At 42.5% G+C, this 19,917-nt stretch overlaps 1 protein-coding gene across 2 annotated transcripts in view; it reads right to left on the bottom strand.

The window, feature by feature from the left end:
• CABLES2 (Cdk5 and Abl enzyme substrate 2) overlaps positions 1–18,218 on the bottom strand; it is a 419,982-nt gene extending 401,764 nt beyond the window's left edge. For both annotated transcript variants that reach the window (XM_069650746.1, XM_069650745.1), the window contains exon 1: positions 17,789–18,218. In XM_069650746.1, the coding sequence (XP_069506847.1) occupies positions 17,789–18,183 (395 nt within the window). In that variant the 5' untranslated portion in view covers positions 18,184–18,218. The remainder of the gene's footprint in view (positions 1–17,788) is intronic.
• Positions 18,219–19,917: the final 1,699 nt, after the last annotated feature.

A 19,917-nucleotide genomic window follows, 5' to 3' on the forward strand; every position in this document is an offset into this window, starting at 1 on the left:
ACACTTTGCTGGATTCGCCGGTCATATTAAATTCATTTTCTGGCCATTGGACATAGGCATCCAAGTGTGAACACGCCGCGCTTCAATTAATAGTTCCTCCATGGTGAAAACAGTTTGGCAAGCAGCATCTGTCATTTGTATCGCTGTCTGTGTCTGCATAGTCCGTACTCCATCGGGCAACTACAGGACAGATAGGAAAAGGGATGTTCAGTGTAAATCATACATACAGTGTTGTACAATTTACATTAAAAAAAACATAATGAAGGCCTCGGCACAAAACAATTGCCAACAATATAAAGTGTTTATAACTAACCTTATTTTTATTTCTTTGAAACCTTCTTTACTCTATCAGCATCAGCAAGCTGGCGCACCGACTCAGATCCATGTGCCTCCGGTTCAATATACGGATCTTGTATACATCCCTAACAAAAATAAATAATAAAAATCCATATAAGTCATTTGCATTACACATACAATTAGAACGACTTTCTTTCATTACCTCTGCATCCTGATCAACTGCAAGGTCTGGTTCCGGAACAACTTCAAGGGATAATGTAATTGTAGAGGACGCCTCAGCATCTCCCTGAAACACAGTACTTGCATTAGTATGGACGAAAATATCAGAAATTGGACAGACAATTTGGAAAGACAACAAGGTACACATCAATAATAAAGTACGAATGAAACATTGTGTAAAACAATTACACGATATGTAAATATGATCAGATTATCTCGTCCAATTGAACTGTGAAGACCCATACCACTGGCACTGGATCTACTAAGAAGGATGTTATTGTAGTGGACACTTCAGCATCTCCCTGAAACACAGCAAGGATGAAAATATTGGAAACTGGACACAAATTTGGAAAGACATAGGTACATATCAATATCAAACCACGAAAAACATTGTGTTTGGTAGCAATTGTCGAGTTGTTCTCAGTGGATTCCTCTTTGTGTACAAGGATACGTGATACAGATCAAGGTTGAAGTGCAGGCTGCAGCTGCGGCATGGATGACCCCTCTTGTCCTCCAAGACTTGTTTGACTACTTTCAAGCTGTTCCTGTGGATATCCGCAATGTCTGACCGATTCCCTTATTTCGATTAACAGTCTTAGGGAATACTCGCATTGTAATGCCTTCGGATTTGTCATGGATCTTCGAAGGGCAACCGAAAATATAACATGCAGGCATTGTTGTAAATTCTGCAAAATAAAGGTCAACCTGATTAGAAAATTATTTTGCATAAGCATGTGAGAATGAATGATTAGACCATACATTGTTCATTGCACGCTTTCTTTTGGGCACCACAGCAAAGCCAGTGCAGCGTGTGCGGCTGTATTATTGGATAAATTTCACAAACAATTCATTGATGTGTTGGAAATCAGAACATGTAACTCATCCCTCGAATGTTCTATCGTGCACGAAAAGGAAACATGCTTATATTATAGACACGCTCTGCGAAGGATGCAATACCTTGCCAATTGACATTGATGAAAATTGATAGATAACATAACAAAAGATACTAAAATCAATAGCAATGAGACAAATTAACATAGCACTACTGAGTACGTTACTTCGAAATAGATATAAAATTTACAAATGAAGGAGATATGATTAGGATACATGCCCTTATCTTGACCGACAAACAGTTAGATTCGGCAAGCAGAGTAATTGCTGGCAGGAGAACACAGAGATGTTCACACGTAGCACACTGACGAGTTTGCTCCAAACGGTCAGAGTAGCATGTTCAAGAGTTGACTTGCAGTGCTCAAAGATGTTCGCATGGTAAATATCAAGTGGTTTATAAAGAAAAACAAAAATGGGTGTTTTTGTGAATGAACGACGTGTACATGTTGTGTTATTGTGTATTGCAGGGGCGCAGCCTGCTTGAAGGGGAGCATGCCTGGAGACATGGATTCTGAGGAGGCCATGTGAAGAATGGCCTCTGGGCGCAAGATATCTTTTGAAGTGTACATTGTGTTTGGCACCTTGCCCGTTTGCGCCCCGGACAGCACCCCATGGCAGCGCACATCCATTGGTGCGAACTGCCTTTGATAGTGGAGGAGGGATGGATGGATGGGCCGGGGGTGTGCAGACAAGGCACCAGAACACTGCGGAATGGAGACACTTGATTCACTTAAAAAAGTTAAACAACCAATGATAAAAAAATGTGTTTTATTTGGTTTCTTATTTTGATGGCACAAAAATACTAAACATTGTAAAGGTCTAGTTGCAGCTCAGCGAGGGAAAATCCCCTGTAGTGACCGCTGTCACTGGGGAAAGCTTGTCGAATGTAAAACGACACAGGCGGGTATTACTCGAATACGGTGTCCAAGCCTCCCATGAAGCCAACATGTGTACGAACGATAAGGCCACCAGCCGGTACCACCTGTGCAAGAGAAAGATACAAACTTATTAAATGACCAAGGTTGGTGTATTAAACGTTAGTGGTCAATGACAAATCTTGTATCCAATCACATTATTGCCAGGACAAATGCTAACTAGACACTGCACAATATTGAACGACTTTTATGCGACTGAGAATTGCAAGGCTAAACTGATATGACAATGATGTATTGAAGTTACGAGAACATAGGGGACACCCATGAAATAGTAGTGGCATCACAACCAGGCTATACTTACTCGTTACTTGGATTACGAGGCCGAACTGTTGCGAAGTTCATGCATAAGCACCATCAAATCCTCAACACGGACCGTGTGAGGCAGACTGCCGTGAAGTCTGGCAGCTAGGTAATGCATTGCGGCTGTGGATCGCCTTGCGATATGTAGGACAAGCATCCAGAGTTTTCGGCGGCAGCAGCAGTTTCCACCTCGGTTGGCATTAGCGTGCACCGATTGCAGGTACACCAGGTGGAAAACCGTCCATGCGACTGGGCCCAGGCTCTTCATCGGTTGAAACGTCCACCCAACTGTTGTCCAAATCCCCATAGTTTACGCAGCTTTCTCTTTCCAGTAATTCCTCCTCGGAATACTCAGGCTCGTACAGCGGTGGTACTGGCATCTGTTCACACGGGCTACAAGCAACAAAGGTAGCTGACCAGAGCACAGAAACGAGTCACAGAATACTCAAAGAAATACAGTGAGAGGAATGGAATAGAAAATCTTCTGTTGTGTGTTGCGAAACGGTCCGTTTATACTTAGAGGAAAGAGGCTTCCTGCCTTTTCCATGGCGACACGTCATTAGCAGAGGCGCAGAGAATGTTGACACGAGACGTGCTTTGGTGTTGTGAAATGGGCGGTACGCGTCTAGTGATGTCAGGCTCATGGGCGGGGGATATGATTTAGTGCCGCAAACGCAGGTCACCCAGGGCGATACAGCAAGTGATAAGATTATCACAAGATGGCCACGCCCTGCTGCCTGATTTCGCTTGCGTTCAAGAGACGAAAACTCGGGTAAGGTGCATAGGAAATGATTGTACGATCGAATTATGGTTAAAAACACATGGCCAAACCACAGGGACAATGATATTTCTGACCGAACCATTCCTTTAAGGAGTAAGCATTCTTGAAAACACTTAGTGGTATGTATATAGTAAGCTTCTAGTTTGAGTTTCTTCATCTAATCATCTATATAGTTGGGTATAAATAGGGTGATTTTCACATTCTGGGCTTTATTGAAACAAACTTAAAAACCCACCTCGATGTGTATTCTGCAAAACGTTAAGATATGTGTTTATATGTACATGAACTCCTTGTTCATTCTTGATGGGTCATACATTTAGTTGATGCCTAGTTCGGCATGCTGCGTAGTTTACACTTTAGGACCTACATGTTTGTGTCTCGATACAGAAAAAAAGAATCGCAGCAATCTACGCAAAAAGCATACTTACTATATAGATGACTTAACGATGATAGTTTGGCTTCCTTCAGTTAACAGGAAGCAAAGTGAAAATCATGAGAAAGGACGACTAGTTTTAATAACCTTGCAAAAGACACTCTCGGGTCGAAACACGTCGGCTACAGCAGTTATAGTAAACCAAGAAGCTTAATATGTACATCACTTAGTGTTGTCAAGAATGTTTATACGGGACTACCCCTTAATGAGCCCCTCCTGTAAATGTTATCAGCCATCACCCAGTAAGAATTTCCACTGCCTGCATGCATACATTTCACATGAGGGTTGCACTGGCAAAGACTATAAAACGCACTTGCGAATGCTCACATAAGTGGCTCTTGTGCGACTGCCCTTGGACCCCTTAAATTGGGAATAGAGCTTGCACAGATTCCTGCCAGAGCCACATCCACATGAACAAAGGCATTCATGGAGTTCAAGCCTGTCCCATTAGCCAGTTTGAGTTTTACGGGTAACTACATATACCTAATTTAAGCTACACAAGCATCTCTGGAGATACATACGACCCAAAAATGTATTCTGCCCCTCTTCACACAAGATTGTAGTGCAGCCCCAATTTAGGGTTAAACTGGCTAATCCCCCACTTGATCATATCCATGGCCGCCAAATGCTTTAATTTTCAGGTCTGCCATAAAAATAGAGGTTGGAAAATCCCATAAACGGGAAAGGGCAGTACTGAACAACCCATTGTTGCTAAATCAAGGCTGGGATAATACGCCACAGGGCCACTGCCTCCAGCAAATGGCGGGGTTCTAAATTGCTGGGGGCTATTGAGCTACTGCTTCAAAGAGCCAAGCTACCTTGACTACAACCAGGAGCTATAATTGGCACACCAGGGCAACTGGTAACACATTTTATTTCATTTATTGGTTTTTTATAATGTAACGTTCCACCACTCCCTAGTGGCTTGTTCACAGTCACTCATCACCTGCAGGGAGTTAATTTTTATAAAATTATAAAAAAAAAATAAAAAAAAAAAAAAACACACCCACCTCAGTGAAAGACAAAAAGAAGGTGACTTCTAAGCCAAAGCTAACAGTAGTTACCCATCTTGGTTTGGGCTGTTGGTTCGTGTAGCTGACAATGCAAAGCTATGTTTTTCAAATAAAGCATGACTTTAAAACCCTACTGGTATGCATACAAATCATGGCGTTGCAGTATTATGTTTTGGGATACGCAGATATGTATAGTAACAGTTGATTGGGAAAGAAAATGATAATTCTTAGACATCCATATCAACTTTTTCAAAACGTAATGTTATCGAATTTGCATGTGAAAAAAGGCAGCGAAAAGTGTACAATCTTCTCTTCTCTGTAAAAGTACCTGGACAATGACGACATGTTCTTATATAATCTTGTAAAGACTATTCCTGAAGCGAGGTAGTTCTTATAAATACTTGACACCCACATAATTTGGATGTATGTACATGATAACGGTTTCGCGTTACATAGTAATTGTTACAAGAGTGTAAAGTGCATAGTGCTTGTGTGCAAAAAAATGCGTTCCTATAATACTTTCACAGTGAAAAGAGAAATAATGTCATATTATAAAATGCACAGTGCATTTTTGACAATTTCTAAAATACTTCAATATGTTAAAAAAGTTTCTCTTGTTTAATATAACGCTAAACACAAAAATATCTAGGAATATCACATACTGGTTATCTATCTCTAATAGTACCTTTACTATGGTAAATTTCTATATATGTTATCAATTGTGTATTAACCAGGTCTTCAACATAGTGATGTTGCACGGTAGGTTAAAGAAAAGAAGGTGTTCTAAGATACCTAATGCAAACTCTAAATAAGGAATGTCACAATCCCTAATCGAGCCTATGTTCATAATCAAAAGACAATAAGTAGTCTGACAGATATGTCGAAGTTCCCTCATTCTAATACTATACTGCAATCAATGAGTCATAAAAAGAAAAGCCACGCTTATAACTTTCCACGACCAGTTCAGAATTTAGATCAAATTTCAAGTCACCCCAAGGAAAATACAAGATTAAAAAAGTGATACGTAAAAAAGGAAAAAATAGAAACACACCAACAAATCAAACATATAAAGTTACTATATAAGGTTATACACATATGTGGGCTACTTGGGGTCTCATATCCTAGTCAATGTAATGCTTATGTCCCCAGGAAGGTGTAAAGCTTCTCATCAATGTTATGGCCCAGAGGCGTCTTACTCTCAAAGTCTAAAATATATTTAGTCTCTTCTTGACGGAGTATTTTCTCATTGTCTTCGCCTCTGGGACCAGGAATAACCTTATGTATGCCGAAGAACGTAAGATAAGCCGGGTAAGCATTATGCATTTCTGAAAAATGTTTGGCCATGGGGTAAGAACAGTCCTTGTTAACAATGGCTCTCACATGTTGCAAGATACGTACTTTCAACTTGCATTTTCACATGTGAGTCGGTTAATGAAAACCGGATGTTTCAATATAGGATGTTCATAACTTTTGCAATTCTCTGCATATTTGCAAATCTTGCATCTAGTACAATTAAAGAAGCCAGCTCCTGAGGAGAGCTAATTGGTATTTGTATCACTTCTTTCAACAGCCATATAGCTTTTCACCAACCGGTCTTTGATGGAGGCACTTTTGCGATAGGTGATATCAGGATAGTTATGTAGCATCCCACCTATATCTTTATCAGCTTTTAGTACATTACAGTACTTATTAACTATCCGCTTGATGATACTGGCATGGCTTCCAAATGTTAAAATTAGTCTGGTGGTGTTTTGTTCCTCTTCTTTTGCTAGGTCCTTCTTTGATGTTGTTAACATTGTATGTCTGTTTATTTCTCGGACCTTTAGATATGCCCTTTCAATCATTTTTTTTGGGTACTGTTGCTGTAGGAAGTTATGAGCCGTTACCCTACTGGCTAGATCAAAGTCCTGAATTTTGCTACAATTCCGTCTGATACGGATAAATTCTCCATACGGAATACTCCATAGAAGAGTCTTGGGATGGGCACTGTGCGAGTGTAGTGGGACGTTTGCACCTGTGATTTTTTTGTAAAGGCAGGACTTGCTCCTCAATTTTCACTTCCACGTCCAGAAATATAATAGATGCGCGGTTGTGTTGTTCCGTAAATTTGAGATTTACATTGTTGATGTTAAGTACTTTCACAAATTCACACCACAGCTCCGCGGAGCCGTCCCAAATTACAAACAAATCGTCGATGTAGCAAAGCCACAACACAATTTTTTCACTATATTTTTCGTTGATTTCAGCCCATACTGTAGTTTTTTCCCCCAGTATCCCATCATTAAGTTCGCATATGGTGCAAAGGTCGAAGGTCGTGCCCATCGCAGTCCCTTTCGTTTGGTGGAAAATCTCATTGTTGAAAATTAAAACATTCAAGCATATGTCGATCATTTCTAAAATCATCTTAGAGTGCTGTAGATGATTTAATGATCTTGTGTTGAGGAAGTATTGGCAAGCAGAAATCCTGTCTTCATGTTTTATAGACATAAAGGGACACGACATCCATGGTTGCCAACAAATAGGTCGGTTCCCAGGGAAGTTCGTCGATTTTCAACAAGAAATCCGTTGTGTCCCTAATATATGATGGTAGTGTGGTAACAAAAGTGCAAAGAACCTCGTCTATAAATTGTGACATTCTCCAAGAGTGATCCACACAATGTCACAATGGGTCTGCCAGGTGGTTTGAGAGGGTTCTTATGAATCTTAGGGAGGAAGTAGATGGTCGGAGTTATAGAGTTCTTGGAAAATAAGAATTTTGCCATTTCTTCTTCAAGAATATCTGCCTTTTGCCATCTGGTTACGAAAGTCCATACATCATTTTCCAATTGCTTAATGGGATTAATTTTTAGTCGTTCATAGCATTTTACATCATTCAATTGTTTATAAGCTTCAGTGATGTAGTCTTGTTTATTCATGATAACTATATTACAACCCTTATCAGCTGGTTTTATGATATATTTATCTAGCTTAACAATCTCAGTTAATACTTTCTTTTGTTTTTTCGACAGGTTGCTTTTGGGTTTTCTGAGTTTTTCTTCTCTCTTCTTTTAATTCATCTATGACTACATTCGCAAAAGCTTTGATGTGGCTATTCTGAGCATTTAACGGATTAAATTTGGATTTGCATCGGAGCTTACTAGTAGATGGCCAGTCTGTGCAAATCCCCAGTCTTTGTAAATTAGTATCAAACTCGCTGTTTTCCGCATGACTCCTGTTCTAGATCTAGAATTATCAGGGTATCCATTTCCGCAATTGTGATTTCTGTCTTTCCCTCCAAAATGTCTTTTGGTTTCTTCTTATACATAGAAGTGGCAAAAAACTTAGAGTTGCAGTTTGCGAATAAATCTGTCCAAATCTATCCTAGTTTCCACATAGTTGAAACCGGCAAGTGGACAGAAATTCAGCCCCAGTTTCAAAATTTGTTCCTCTTCTGTGGTAAGAACATGATCAGATGGTGTTTTTTAGTGGCATCTCATTTTCCAGAGCACTGCAATCTTGATGGCGGAGAGTTGTCTGAATTTGTTGCCCCTCTGCCCCCTCCTCGTTTTTTTCTTCCACCTTGTCCCTTGGTGTTTGCGGGCCCCCCCTCTAGCTTTTTTGTTCGTCCATCTTGGCACAACAGTCTCATTTCCTCTAAAAAAATTCCGGCGTATGATTGGCTCATCTTCTGCGCCTTCAGTCACGTCCGACTCCGACGTAGAGGCTGCGGATTCTTGAGGATTAGTATTTTCAGCCAAAGGGGCCACTAGTACTTCCTTTGCCTTCAGTCGAATTTGATCAAATCTATGTGCAAAGGTATAGACTCAACCTTGCTCATAATCACCTTTATCCCTTAGGAATTTCCGTTGCTTCATTATTTTTATTTCTTCCTCAGAGTAATGTAGTCCTGTCACAATGCTTGTATGAAGCTTTTTTCCTTCTTCTGTTTCTTTAACGGTTTTCAATTTTCCTTCCAAATCTGCAATCTGTTGCAAAATTCTCTCTCGATCGTTGCCTGCATATTTGACCAACAACTGTAAAAATGTTTTGGAACAATGATTGGTTGCATCGCCCCATTCCTGCAACATTATCGGATCTTGTTCCTCAAACGATGGTATGGTGAGGATACGTAACCCACGTGGTATTCTCCCCACATCTAGATAATTTTGTAAAGAGTGCTCTTCCCACCATTTGGAGATCTCTTTTTTCTACAACTTTTCTAGGTCTTTCAGCAAAGTTATTTCATTATTGTCCTTTGTTTTATTTATTTTAGGTAAATCCTTTTGTTTGACTGTTGGTAAAGTTTCATTGAGCAGTGAAGTTGCCTGTTCTTTCCTTGCTGCCTCTCTGCTGGCCTGGGAAGCCATAATAGGTAGAGTTTAAAATCCACTCTTTTATGCCAATGGTATCCGTGAAAAAATGTAAAATTAATTTATTTATTTTGCTGATGGAACACTATTCACATCCAAATGGGTTGTGGTCGCTAAATAGTACTTTCAAGTCACTGTACTGCGACACGCTTCCTTTTGTGGGGGACCTTGCAATTTCCATTCACCAGCCATCGTGTTTCAGTAAATAAGCAAGTTGTTTCGAGTACTTACCAAAGCAGCCTTTTCTTCCTGCGTCCTCCGACACTGTCAGATCGTGCTGCCTCCGGCGTTCCCCTCCCAACTGCTACTGAAAATGGAATGTAATACGTGATCCTTTAAGCAAGATCCCAGCTGCTGCTTAGGAAACAAAAAAAAAAAAAAAAAAAAAGCCACATCCGAATTGTTTCCAAGCGCATAAAATCCAATAATGAAGCGCCGGTGCTGCTCCGCGCTGCAACGTGGTCAGCGTGAAAATCTTTGAAATGTGAACGGCATCCACAAAAAACTGTCCAAACAAGCAGCACTCCACAACAAGTGTTCCATTAATATAAAAATTAGACAGAAAGCCAGTAGCAAACACTGCGACTTCGGTTGTAATGTGTAAAACAACCTTTATTTCATTTTGCAGCGTTTAAAAAAAGGAAAATTCTCCCAGTGAGAGTATTCAAGCCTGACGTGTTTCACCACTCCCTAGTGGCTTGTTCACAGTCACTCATCACCTGCAGGGAGTTAATTTTTTATAAAAAAAGCACACCCACCTCAGTGAAAAACAAAAAGAAGGTGACTTATAAGCCAAAGCTAACAGTAGTTAGCCATCTTGGTTTGGGCTGTTGGTTCGTGTAGCTGACAATGCAAAGCTATGTTTTTCAAATAAAGCATGACTTTAAAACCCTAGTGGTATACACACACACTATTTTAATGGTTATATACAATGATCACCAATAGGGTGATGTCACACTAAATCTCTTTAATCACACGGAGTAATGATAGGAAAATAATGCAGCATAGAATACTTGTGTGGGTTCAATCAAAATGCAATGAGATTACTCTTTCCCCCTGCACACTACCCAATCCCCCCAATATGCAATATAAAGAGATGGAAGGAGAGAAAACAGGTTTCAGGAATATAGAATTCAACAAAGGAGTATCAATCCCAATTCCCCCCCAGCAAACAGAGAAAAACAGGAATGATTGCAAACTTGTCAAAATGGGTTAAAGTTGGCTTTGCATGGAATGGTAAAAACACCGAAAATGGATTTAATTCACTAAAAATGGTTTCAATACTAGTGGGAGCCGCTTTGTATAGTTTCAAACAAACACTAGCAATGATTACTGAGTAACTACCAGGTTGAAAACAACTCTGAGGTCAGAAGCAATGAACAGCTATTTCACACGTGATAGATTTGAGCCAAACAAAAAATGTGCTGCAAACTTTTCCGCGCGCAGTAAGCACGATTGCGGAATAACTAGGAGTTGGGATGCGGTTTTGGGTTTAATGGAAAGCTGAGGATGTTAACTTCAAGTGGACACTTCGTTTCTAGCATACACGGTAACGAAGTTATGAAGGTTTTTGCGGAGGTCGTTTTTTTTCAGAAAGTCAAAATTTGCAAAAGAAAGATGTGCTTTTCAAAAATGACAAACAAGATTTCTTTACACTAGGGGTAGACTATGAAGCTGCAAACTACACGACAGTGCAGCCACCAGCCCAGGATATCACTGGTTGATTTGGCCTGCTGAGACGCTTGCCTTTCTTCAGAAATATATTAGTGCAAAGATTATTTTAACACTACTATTAGCAAAGGACTTTAGGGATGAGAGAAAGAGTTGAGGTAAGAAAAAGATTTTCTACAATGCAGTTTGTGATATAATAGAATGGGTTTGGATAGGATGCCTTATGGAGAATACATATGCCAGTGACAATCCTATGCTATGGATACTCACTACCAATGTTTGGAATGGACCAGCCAGGGATCTGGTCAAAGATTTCTGGACTGGAATTCTGCTAGCACACCAGACTGGATTCAAGGCGCTCTGGCTCTGCAATCAGCAAGGCACTCTTGACACTGAACGGTGGGATTGGACTGGATCTTACAGGTTCTGGCAATAATTTTGAGCAAGAAAGCAGCATAGACCGGCTGTTCTTTTAGTTCCCCTTAGAAATCTGGGGTCAAATCTGGTTTCAAGATTTTTAAAAGGCCAAGCTGAGAATGGTTCAGCTTTGGAAATGGGCCTTTCTGCTTTCAAAGTTCTGGAGTCTGGAATATGGATTCTCTTGCAAAGTGCTCCACCAGCAATCGGATGGTGGGTGAATGTGTGTGTTTCTAGGTCCTAAGCTGTCTCTATTTATGTATTTCCTAAAGGGGTGGGCATGCTGAATTCTACTAGGCACACCCCTAGGTATTCTATTGGTTAGGGTATTTCCTCTCTTGATTTCAAAAGAGAAAAAAAAACATTTAAAAAAGTGTCATCATGACAATATGTTTTATGATCCAGGGAAAACCTCCCCTTCGCTTCTGCACATGAAATCTACTTTTCCTATAATGCATATTTACAAATTTTACAAACTTGATAGCGACAGCATATTTATATCACAGATTTTGTGGCGCAAGTATTCCTCCAAGCCCCATCGCGGGGAGAGCTTAGGTCTAGATTTGGCAATTTATTGCACTTTTGGTCTGGTACCCAATGTCAGATTGGTCCACAATTTTACACATATGTGCACATGATATCTGCGCATAATCATATGAAGGTTTATGTTTCTGGCATCAATACAATTGCTACAAAAACCACAATTTCTGCAGTCATGTCCCTGTACATAGCACAGAGTCCCGAGTACTTTTAAAACGTGACTAGAAATGTCACATTAACAATACTGTAATTTTCCAATTTTTTTACAAATTTGCACAGTCCTTTGTCAGTCCTTCTCAAAAATATACTTTTCTGTACTTTAAGAACAAACACAACTGTCTGTCCCCGCCCCCAAAGTTCTGGTGGCTCAAGATCAATCCCCAGCTCTTTCCTCTGGCAGGGGCTTCTGTTGACACTTGCATCTGCATATCTTTTCAATCAAGGAAGTCCATTGTCTCTCCCAGGAGAAGCAGCTCAAATCCCATCCCCTCTTCATTAACACCAAAATGTGAGTTCCTGGGCCAGAGAGCAGAAGGGAAGTAACTTTTGTTGCGGGCAAGCTGTGGAATTTGCTTTGTAGTTCTTTAGCTGGCACCAGATTTACTTTAACGTCAATTGTTAAATTTTTCTTAATTGAAAAATAAACTTACAATTTTTCAAAACAGGCAAACAGATCTCCAATTCCAGTCTTTTAAAAACAGGGATTAAATAGTTTCAACCTATATTGCTTTTGATGCCAAGTCACTTAATTCCAACAATTTGATTTTAACTGCGCAAGTTTAAGCTTCCAGTGTAATTAAATGACAGCTTTCATACAGGTGGCCGACGATACTGCGCCCATATTTTACAGATTTTCACAGACAAGCACACTCTTTAATGCGGATATTCTTATGATGGCTTCTGCTTCTCCTGACATTGTGTGCTTCTGTTAATTCTTTAAATTAAGTGATGGGTAACACCCAGCAAGGATGTTGGACATTTACTGATCTTTTTTTTTTTTTAACCATTATTTTGTAATTTCAGCAGCCAAGGAAAAAAGGATTTCAGAGCACCTTTGGGTTTCCTTGCAATAAAGCACTGCCTTTCATGAAGTTTCCATTTGCACTCTGTGGGCAGCACAGTGACAGGTTTCAGCAGTGTGATCTCCTGTTCCGCCACTGACACAGGCAAAGTAGATTGGCAGCCAACTTTCTGGTTTCACGGTGCAATTTTCATAGGTTCAGCGTGCATAGGGCTTTTTGCGGCCATTTTGCTGGTTCTGGTGCCACCAGCACACGGTGATGTCGCAGGGCAGAGCTAGTGGGTCAGTTCATCCCACAGTGCAAGTGCAGGGGAGGGGGGGCACAGAGGGTTAAGAGGGCATGGGGAGGCCAGGTGGACAGAGCCCAAGGAGAAGAGAGTGCAGGGCTGGAAGGGCCAAGGGGATTCAGGCCCAATCAGGCTAGTGCAGGGGGGAGGGAGTCCAGAAGGGCAAGTGCAGGTTCAGAGGCGGTGGGGGGCAAATTGAGATCAGTGCAGGGGGAGAGCCTGCTCCCTGTAAGAATCGGAAGGATCCAGGCAGCCAGTCATCAAGAGGCGGGGGCAGGGAGAGGGAAGGAGTAAGAGAAGAGGAGGGCTCAAGAGGCTCAAGTCTGAAAGGGGCTGGGAGGCACCAGTGGAGAGAGATCTACCTCCCACTCTCAGCTTGAAGAAGCATCTGATCTGCAGAGAGTTGGAGCTAGAAGAGCGAAGGGCTCTAGCAGGGAGGTTTTTAGGGAGAGAGAGTTGGATGTAGCGGAGTCCCAGGCCCCAGATAGTCTTGTGGATGATGCAGAGGGTTTTGAACTTAATCCTTGCAGCAAACGAGCAAGTGGAGATATTTTAGGGCTGAAAGATGCAGTGCCATGGCTGGAGGCCAAGGATAAGAAGGGGGCGAAGGAAGAAGTTAAGTAGGTTGAGCAAGAGGCTGTTGCAGTAGTCCAGCATGGAGAGGACCAGAGCTCTGGAGACATTTGAGGTATTAAAGGCAGAAGTCATTAGCAGGGCACCATGCCTGGATAGTAGGCGAGAGGGCGAATCTTGAAGTAGAGTCACGCGTCATCAGCATAAAACTGGAAGTTAGGAGTTAAGTTAGAGATCAAATGGGCAAGGGGGGGCAAGGTAGATGTACATATACCTAGAACATGTATTAAGAAGCATTAGAACAAATTTTGATGCATAATGGATAAAACCTAAAAAGGATACAAAGTTGAGGAAATTAGATTTGTGGCATGCGGTTTAATAGCACCCAGTTCCCAGAGAAAGCGCCTGCTCAAACTATTTCAAACCCTGAAATGGACCTTGTAAACTGTGCACCCTATGATCAAGCCCAAAAGAAGGCATGTATTAAGGTGGCTCCCTTCTAATCGGCTACAATCCTCCTTATACCAGAAAAGTCTAGGAGGATGCAAAGCACTTAGCAGTGCTTTGGAAAAGGAAATCCCAGTTACGTGTAAACAGACCATCTTGACATGTTCCTACAATGCACTCAGACGGCATCCGAGTTAGCCATAGAGTTACAGGTCTTGATCGTGGCTAAAACAGATGGACCCCAAACTTATTGTTAAACTGCAGAAGACCTCCCCTGACCCCCACTTCAAGGTGAGCTTGCTGTTTTCTAGCGGAAATCTAATCTGCAGCGAAAACCATTACACTTTGTCCAAAGGGATCCTCTCCCCACCACGGCTATCTTTTGCAGTAGATGGTGCCTTGAACCCAATACCATCATCTTAGTTTAGAGCCATTAGTCACAAGCCCCTTTGCTGCACAATAAGACTCACGGCTGTTCCTCAGCTTTCCTATGCCGTTTTAGGGCTATGACAACAGCAGAGCACCATAGGCAAACAAAAGGATGATAACCTATGGATCAGCTCCTGCTCTTAAGAACTGAAGCAGCAAACAGGGCCCTGCCCCCATACTCCTCTCCATGAGAAATATCCTAGTAACCTTGATGCCACGCCTACACCTCTTCCTTCCGTATGCTCATTCATGGCTCCAAAAATAAACAGATTAGCAACTCTGGGTGGCAGTCCTTTCCAGTTTGTTTAATGCCGCAGTATTCTAGGGTATCCTTCTGGCATACTGTAGGCCAGCTATTCCCATATTTAAAAAAGGAAGACAGGATAAAGCCAAATGGCAAAGCTCACTCCTTGATGCCATTAGTAAGAGTTTTAAGCAACGCACTCCCTTCAAGGATAGCAAGATTGGTGGACGATGCGCCGTTCTTTCCCCAGAGAAGAAGAATTTTAGCAAGAGAGCGGGGCGGTGGTTTCAGGCTTCTTTTAGGGGGAAATATGTATTTATATTCAAAGGTACTCTACCCGTGGTTCATGATAGGGCTGCTTTGGGCTCCGTAAACTATGCCCGATCAGAGCCTGGGGCATTCCCTACATTTAGGGAATAACTCCATGGAAATGTACCAGTAGTGGGAGGTGAGGAGGTGGATGGAAACAAACCCACATCCACCCTTCTGGTCATTTGTCACCACGCAGAGCCAGGATAATTCTCAAAGGTCACATTCAGCTCTACTTTCCTACAGAAGGACAAAAAAAGTGGCCGTACCGGACTTCTGAATGAATATTTCTCCTAGTCTGGAGAGCACACTCCTTTAACCAATGTCAGCAATGAAACAAAACTGTCATTAGACTCAGTGCCGAGCTCCAAATTCTCTCAGGCAATACATCTTGCATGTGCCCTTTTTCTCGAGCACACAGCTACTGCACGCCTGGTTCAACAGCCGTAAACCATCCAGATTAGAACTGCCCTTTAAGGGCGTGAAAATAATGGTTGAAATGTAAAGAAAAAAAAAAAAAACACACTATCCTTTAAATCGGCAGACGATTTAAAGGATAGTGTGCTTTTTTTTCTTTACATTTCAACCATTATTTTCGGAAGAGGGTGGTGAGCAATCAGATCCAGGGGGAGCTGTCAAAAGACTAGGTCATATTCCCATCTGCAAAGGAATGCAAGGACAACCTAGTCACGTATTGGCCCGATAAAAGGATTATGGCCATTAGACTATAAAAAAAAAAAGACACAAAACCGGAAAACAGTCAATAAAATGTACAGTAATATTTGTGACCAGAAACGATACCTAAATTAGAGACATGCACAACAGAAAAAACAATTCCAACGAAAGGGTTTTTGTTGATTGTAAAGTGGCACATGGAAGAAAATAACTTCACTGGTCGAGAGCTGCGGGTGGGGTGGAGGGAGTTACTATGAGCAATACTAGGCCGAAGACAGAATAGCTATTTATATGCGAGGTACAGCAGGCAAGGTGAAAGAACACTTGATAACTGTACCACATTATAGAGATCAACTGCCACTAAATATTGTTTAACAGCTGAAGAAAAGCGCGTGACGTAGAGAAAACGACGTTCTCTTTTTGACGGTAAAGATGTGAACACGTTTGTACCCTAAGTGTCAAGAGGAGGAAAAAGCGAAGTTATTGAAACCCAGAAACAGAACGCCATGCCATAAAACGCCACCCGATTACCCTGAAGGGACACAATAACCAGGCACAAGCCAAGCCCTACATGCTTGAGGCTCTGTACCCAGAGACCCCCCACCACACACAGTCAACACATGAGCTGCCAAGGCATGAGAAAAGTGGATGGACGCTATCAGTGATCAGAAGTCCATAGCACTTTATCAAGAAAATACACACTAAAAGCTAACAAGCTTTAAAATCCTAGGAGGTGACAACCATTAGAAGCAAAGAAAATGGACAGACATGAGCACAGGCCACACAATGCAAGAACACCTATTTAAAACAATTCACTTTTACATCTAAAGAAACTACTAGACAATCTCTGCATCACAGATCTGATCTACAAGAAGCCCCCTCACCACCCATTGCAACTGCCACAATGGAGGATCATCCCTGCCCACCTCTGCAGCACCATCACCCCTAAAGCTGGAATGAACAGTCCCTCCAACAACGCTTTGTGGGTAAAATAAGTTCTTAGATAGCAAGCAACCCTTTGAAACCAGGGTCACCAGAAAACCACCCACAAGGGGCCTTCCAACATGCCTCAGCATCTTAAGATCTTCCACGTGCGATCATTTCCCATATAATTACAGCGAACTGCCCACATAAAACGGCAGAAATGACCATTAGACGTGCTGAGGGCTGCTAGGGGGCCCATTCATTTTGGGACATCCAGAAAACTGTCCACCCTAAACCACCCCCCTCTTTCCAGGCCATACAGTCCACCAACCCTTTCACTGTCCCATGGTATCACCCATTACCCCAGAACTCCAGCTGAATTGCCACCTTCCATAAGAAAACTAGCCTCGATTCAGGGCCACCAGTACACTACACACCAAAGACCTTCCATTACTCCATGTGGACAGGAAACCCTCACAATCAGATCCATACCCACGCCCCCACCGCAGAATCTTCCACCACCAGAAGATCTTCTCGTACCTCTCAACCGACTCTCTGGGCAGCCGAAAACAGATGTGCTTGGAAGGTGGCCACATTGAAAAGTCAATGGGAATTACTATATTTTGTAATGTTGATAAAAGCGTTCTTGTGCAGGCAAGCCCACTGAAGCCTACAGAAGAAAGTGGTGCGTTGGGAGGGCAACAAAATGTTCAAGGCATTTGTGTGAGAAGTATGTCTTCTGCCACCCAGATCCCCAGTCAGGGGTATCTGCAGTTATACTGGAGAATCTACTATTCCTGGACAACCAAGGCAAGATCAACAACCAGCGAATACGAATGACCCAAACACAGGGACCTATAAGCCCAAGCAATACACTATGAAACTTTACGACCAACATTTGCATTCCACAATAGTCCCCTCATACTACAACGTAACATCCAAGACACGGCACCACCTCCATCCCATTTTCAGTTCCACGCTCAACTCACTCATATTAACCAACACCCCTGCCCTTCCCCAGATGCCCCCTTACCTTTGCCTCTGGAGCTCCAAGTTCAGGCCACCCGGGTGCAGAAGACCCCCAGTATGTGGGGTACCATTCTTGCTGGCCAAAGGTGGGGGTCCTGGAGGCGTGGGGCAAGGTCCTTCTGGGAAACCATTCAGCCCCCAGGCAGGGCCCTCGGTCGGGCTGTGAAACACGTCATTGTCCTGGGGGGGCAGGAGCAGGGCTGGGAGCACCCGTGGGGGACTTGGCGGGGGTGGTGCGCGCGGCGGGCCATTAGGACGCCCATCTAGAGAGATGTTAGTAAGAAAGAAAAGGGCAGCTTGGCGCCGCCGGCTGTCCGCCCGCCTCCGGGTGCGCGTCTGCTGAGGAGGGGGCGGCTCAGCTGTTCGGTGACTCTGGGCCCCGCACGCAGCGGCAGCCATTCTCCGACTGAGCTGCCGGCTGCTGGAGAGGCGGGGACAGGCCCAGTCAAAGCACATGCCCCACCTTCAGGACAAGCCTATTGGCTGCTACACGCAGACCTGTCATTAAGTATGCATTCATTGGCCATGACTACTGCCAGTTTCTCTAATCTGGTAGCCAATCATAGTCACTCATAAGGTGCGGCCATTTTCTAAACAGTGGCTGACGGCTGTTGGATGGGGCGGCACTTGAGTTATGACGGGGGTCGGTTTCCACAGCTTATTCGCTGATAAATCTGTCAGTTGTTTGAAAGACTAGGACGCGATAGGTACACTGTTGATAGCCAGTAAAAGGCCTCTCATTGGAAGCGCCCACAAACAATACCAGATTGTCTGCCTACGCAGGTCCCGCCCTGCTCTCAGCCTAATGGCTGTAGTGAACATTTCTGTCAGAATGGAAGAGGTTGTTTTACCGGTTAAAATGTATATAAAACCCAGCGCAGTCTTTCGTGCGCTTCCTAATTCTTGGCAGTCTATTATGGTGCTGAGTCAACTGGAAGCGCACCGCTTTCGTTATGATGGCCTTATTACACAGCAGAACACCGTTTTCAAGCCTAGAAATGTAGAAGGCATTCCATGTTTTTGGCAGTCAAACTACTTACGTGCTTAACATGTTGGTTGTGAGTAGCTTCCATGGCAAGGAAACAGAAATCGATTATTAGGTACAAAAATATAGGTAGAATTCTTCTTCTATTTCTTTTTTTTAAAGTCTGAGTACAAAAGAGAAGACAATTGAAATTGAACTTGTAGAACTTCAAATTTGGCCATGGGAATTGAACCGAGAGAATAAAATTGAGGAAAATAAAAATGGCCTCGAGGAAGTCCTATTTTAAACGGTGTGCATCAGAGGGAGTTACTCACTTTTTGGCTTCATAACAAATGTTAGTTTTTTTGGGCATTTTTCTGGACTTAAAAACATTTTTTTAGAGGGGCTCAGCTGAAGGACTGCTTCACTGGTGGTTTGCAATGGCATTTGAAATAAATGGAAATGATTGCCTAATAACGTACTGGTACACTACATCCAGTCTTCTTTGTTCCAATCTTCAGAATTGAGGGTTCCTCCTCAATTTCCATTTTCCATTATTTAATCATTAAATTAATAAACACAACCGCTGGCTCATCCTTTCTCGGAGGAGGATATAAATGGCCCACACACCAATCACATTTTCTATGAAGTCCTAAAGTAGCAACTTCATGTCAAATTTCCATCTCCCATTGGGATAAAATGACGGGGCGAGAAAGACTGGACTCGGTGCATGAAGATTACAAGTAAGTAATGGCATCACTCCCTTGCTCTTTGCAGTCCTACATATTGTACAGACCTGTACACTGTACCCAGGTACATGCACGCTACGCTCATCAACACAGCAGCAAATCTGTTTTGCATGTTTCCACTCTCCCCATGAACCTAATCCATCCTCTCAGATCAACCAGAGTCCCTAGAGACCACGCAAATGGCAGCTGTGAACGGAATAAATCTCAGACAATGTGTACTAATTAGTAGGAGATATTTAGTTCCAGGAACTCAACCACACATAGACAAGGCAATGCTAACCCATGGCATATTGAATTGTGGTATTCACAAAGAAAGGAGTTTGGCATATCAAAAATGGGTCCTTTGGCACATTTGCACAAGATATATAGCATCTGGGGAGACACAGGTGGCAGACCAACACATGTCTGACAGAGCAACAC

Source organism: Ambystoma mexicanum, chromosome 3p, assembly GCF_040938575.1.
Source record: "Ambystoma mexicanum isolate Mex_15411 chromosome 3p, UKY_AmexF1_1, whole genome shotgun sequence".
Taxonomy (NCBI): Eukaryota; Metazoa; Chordata; class Amphibia; order Caudata; family Ambystomatidae; genus Ambystoma; species Ambystoma mexicanum.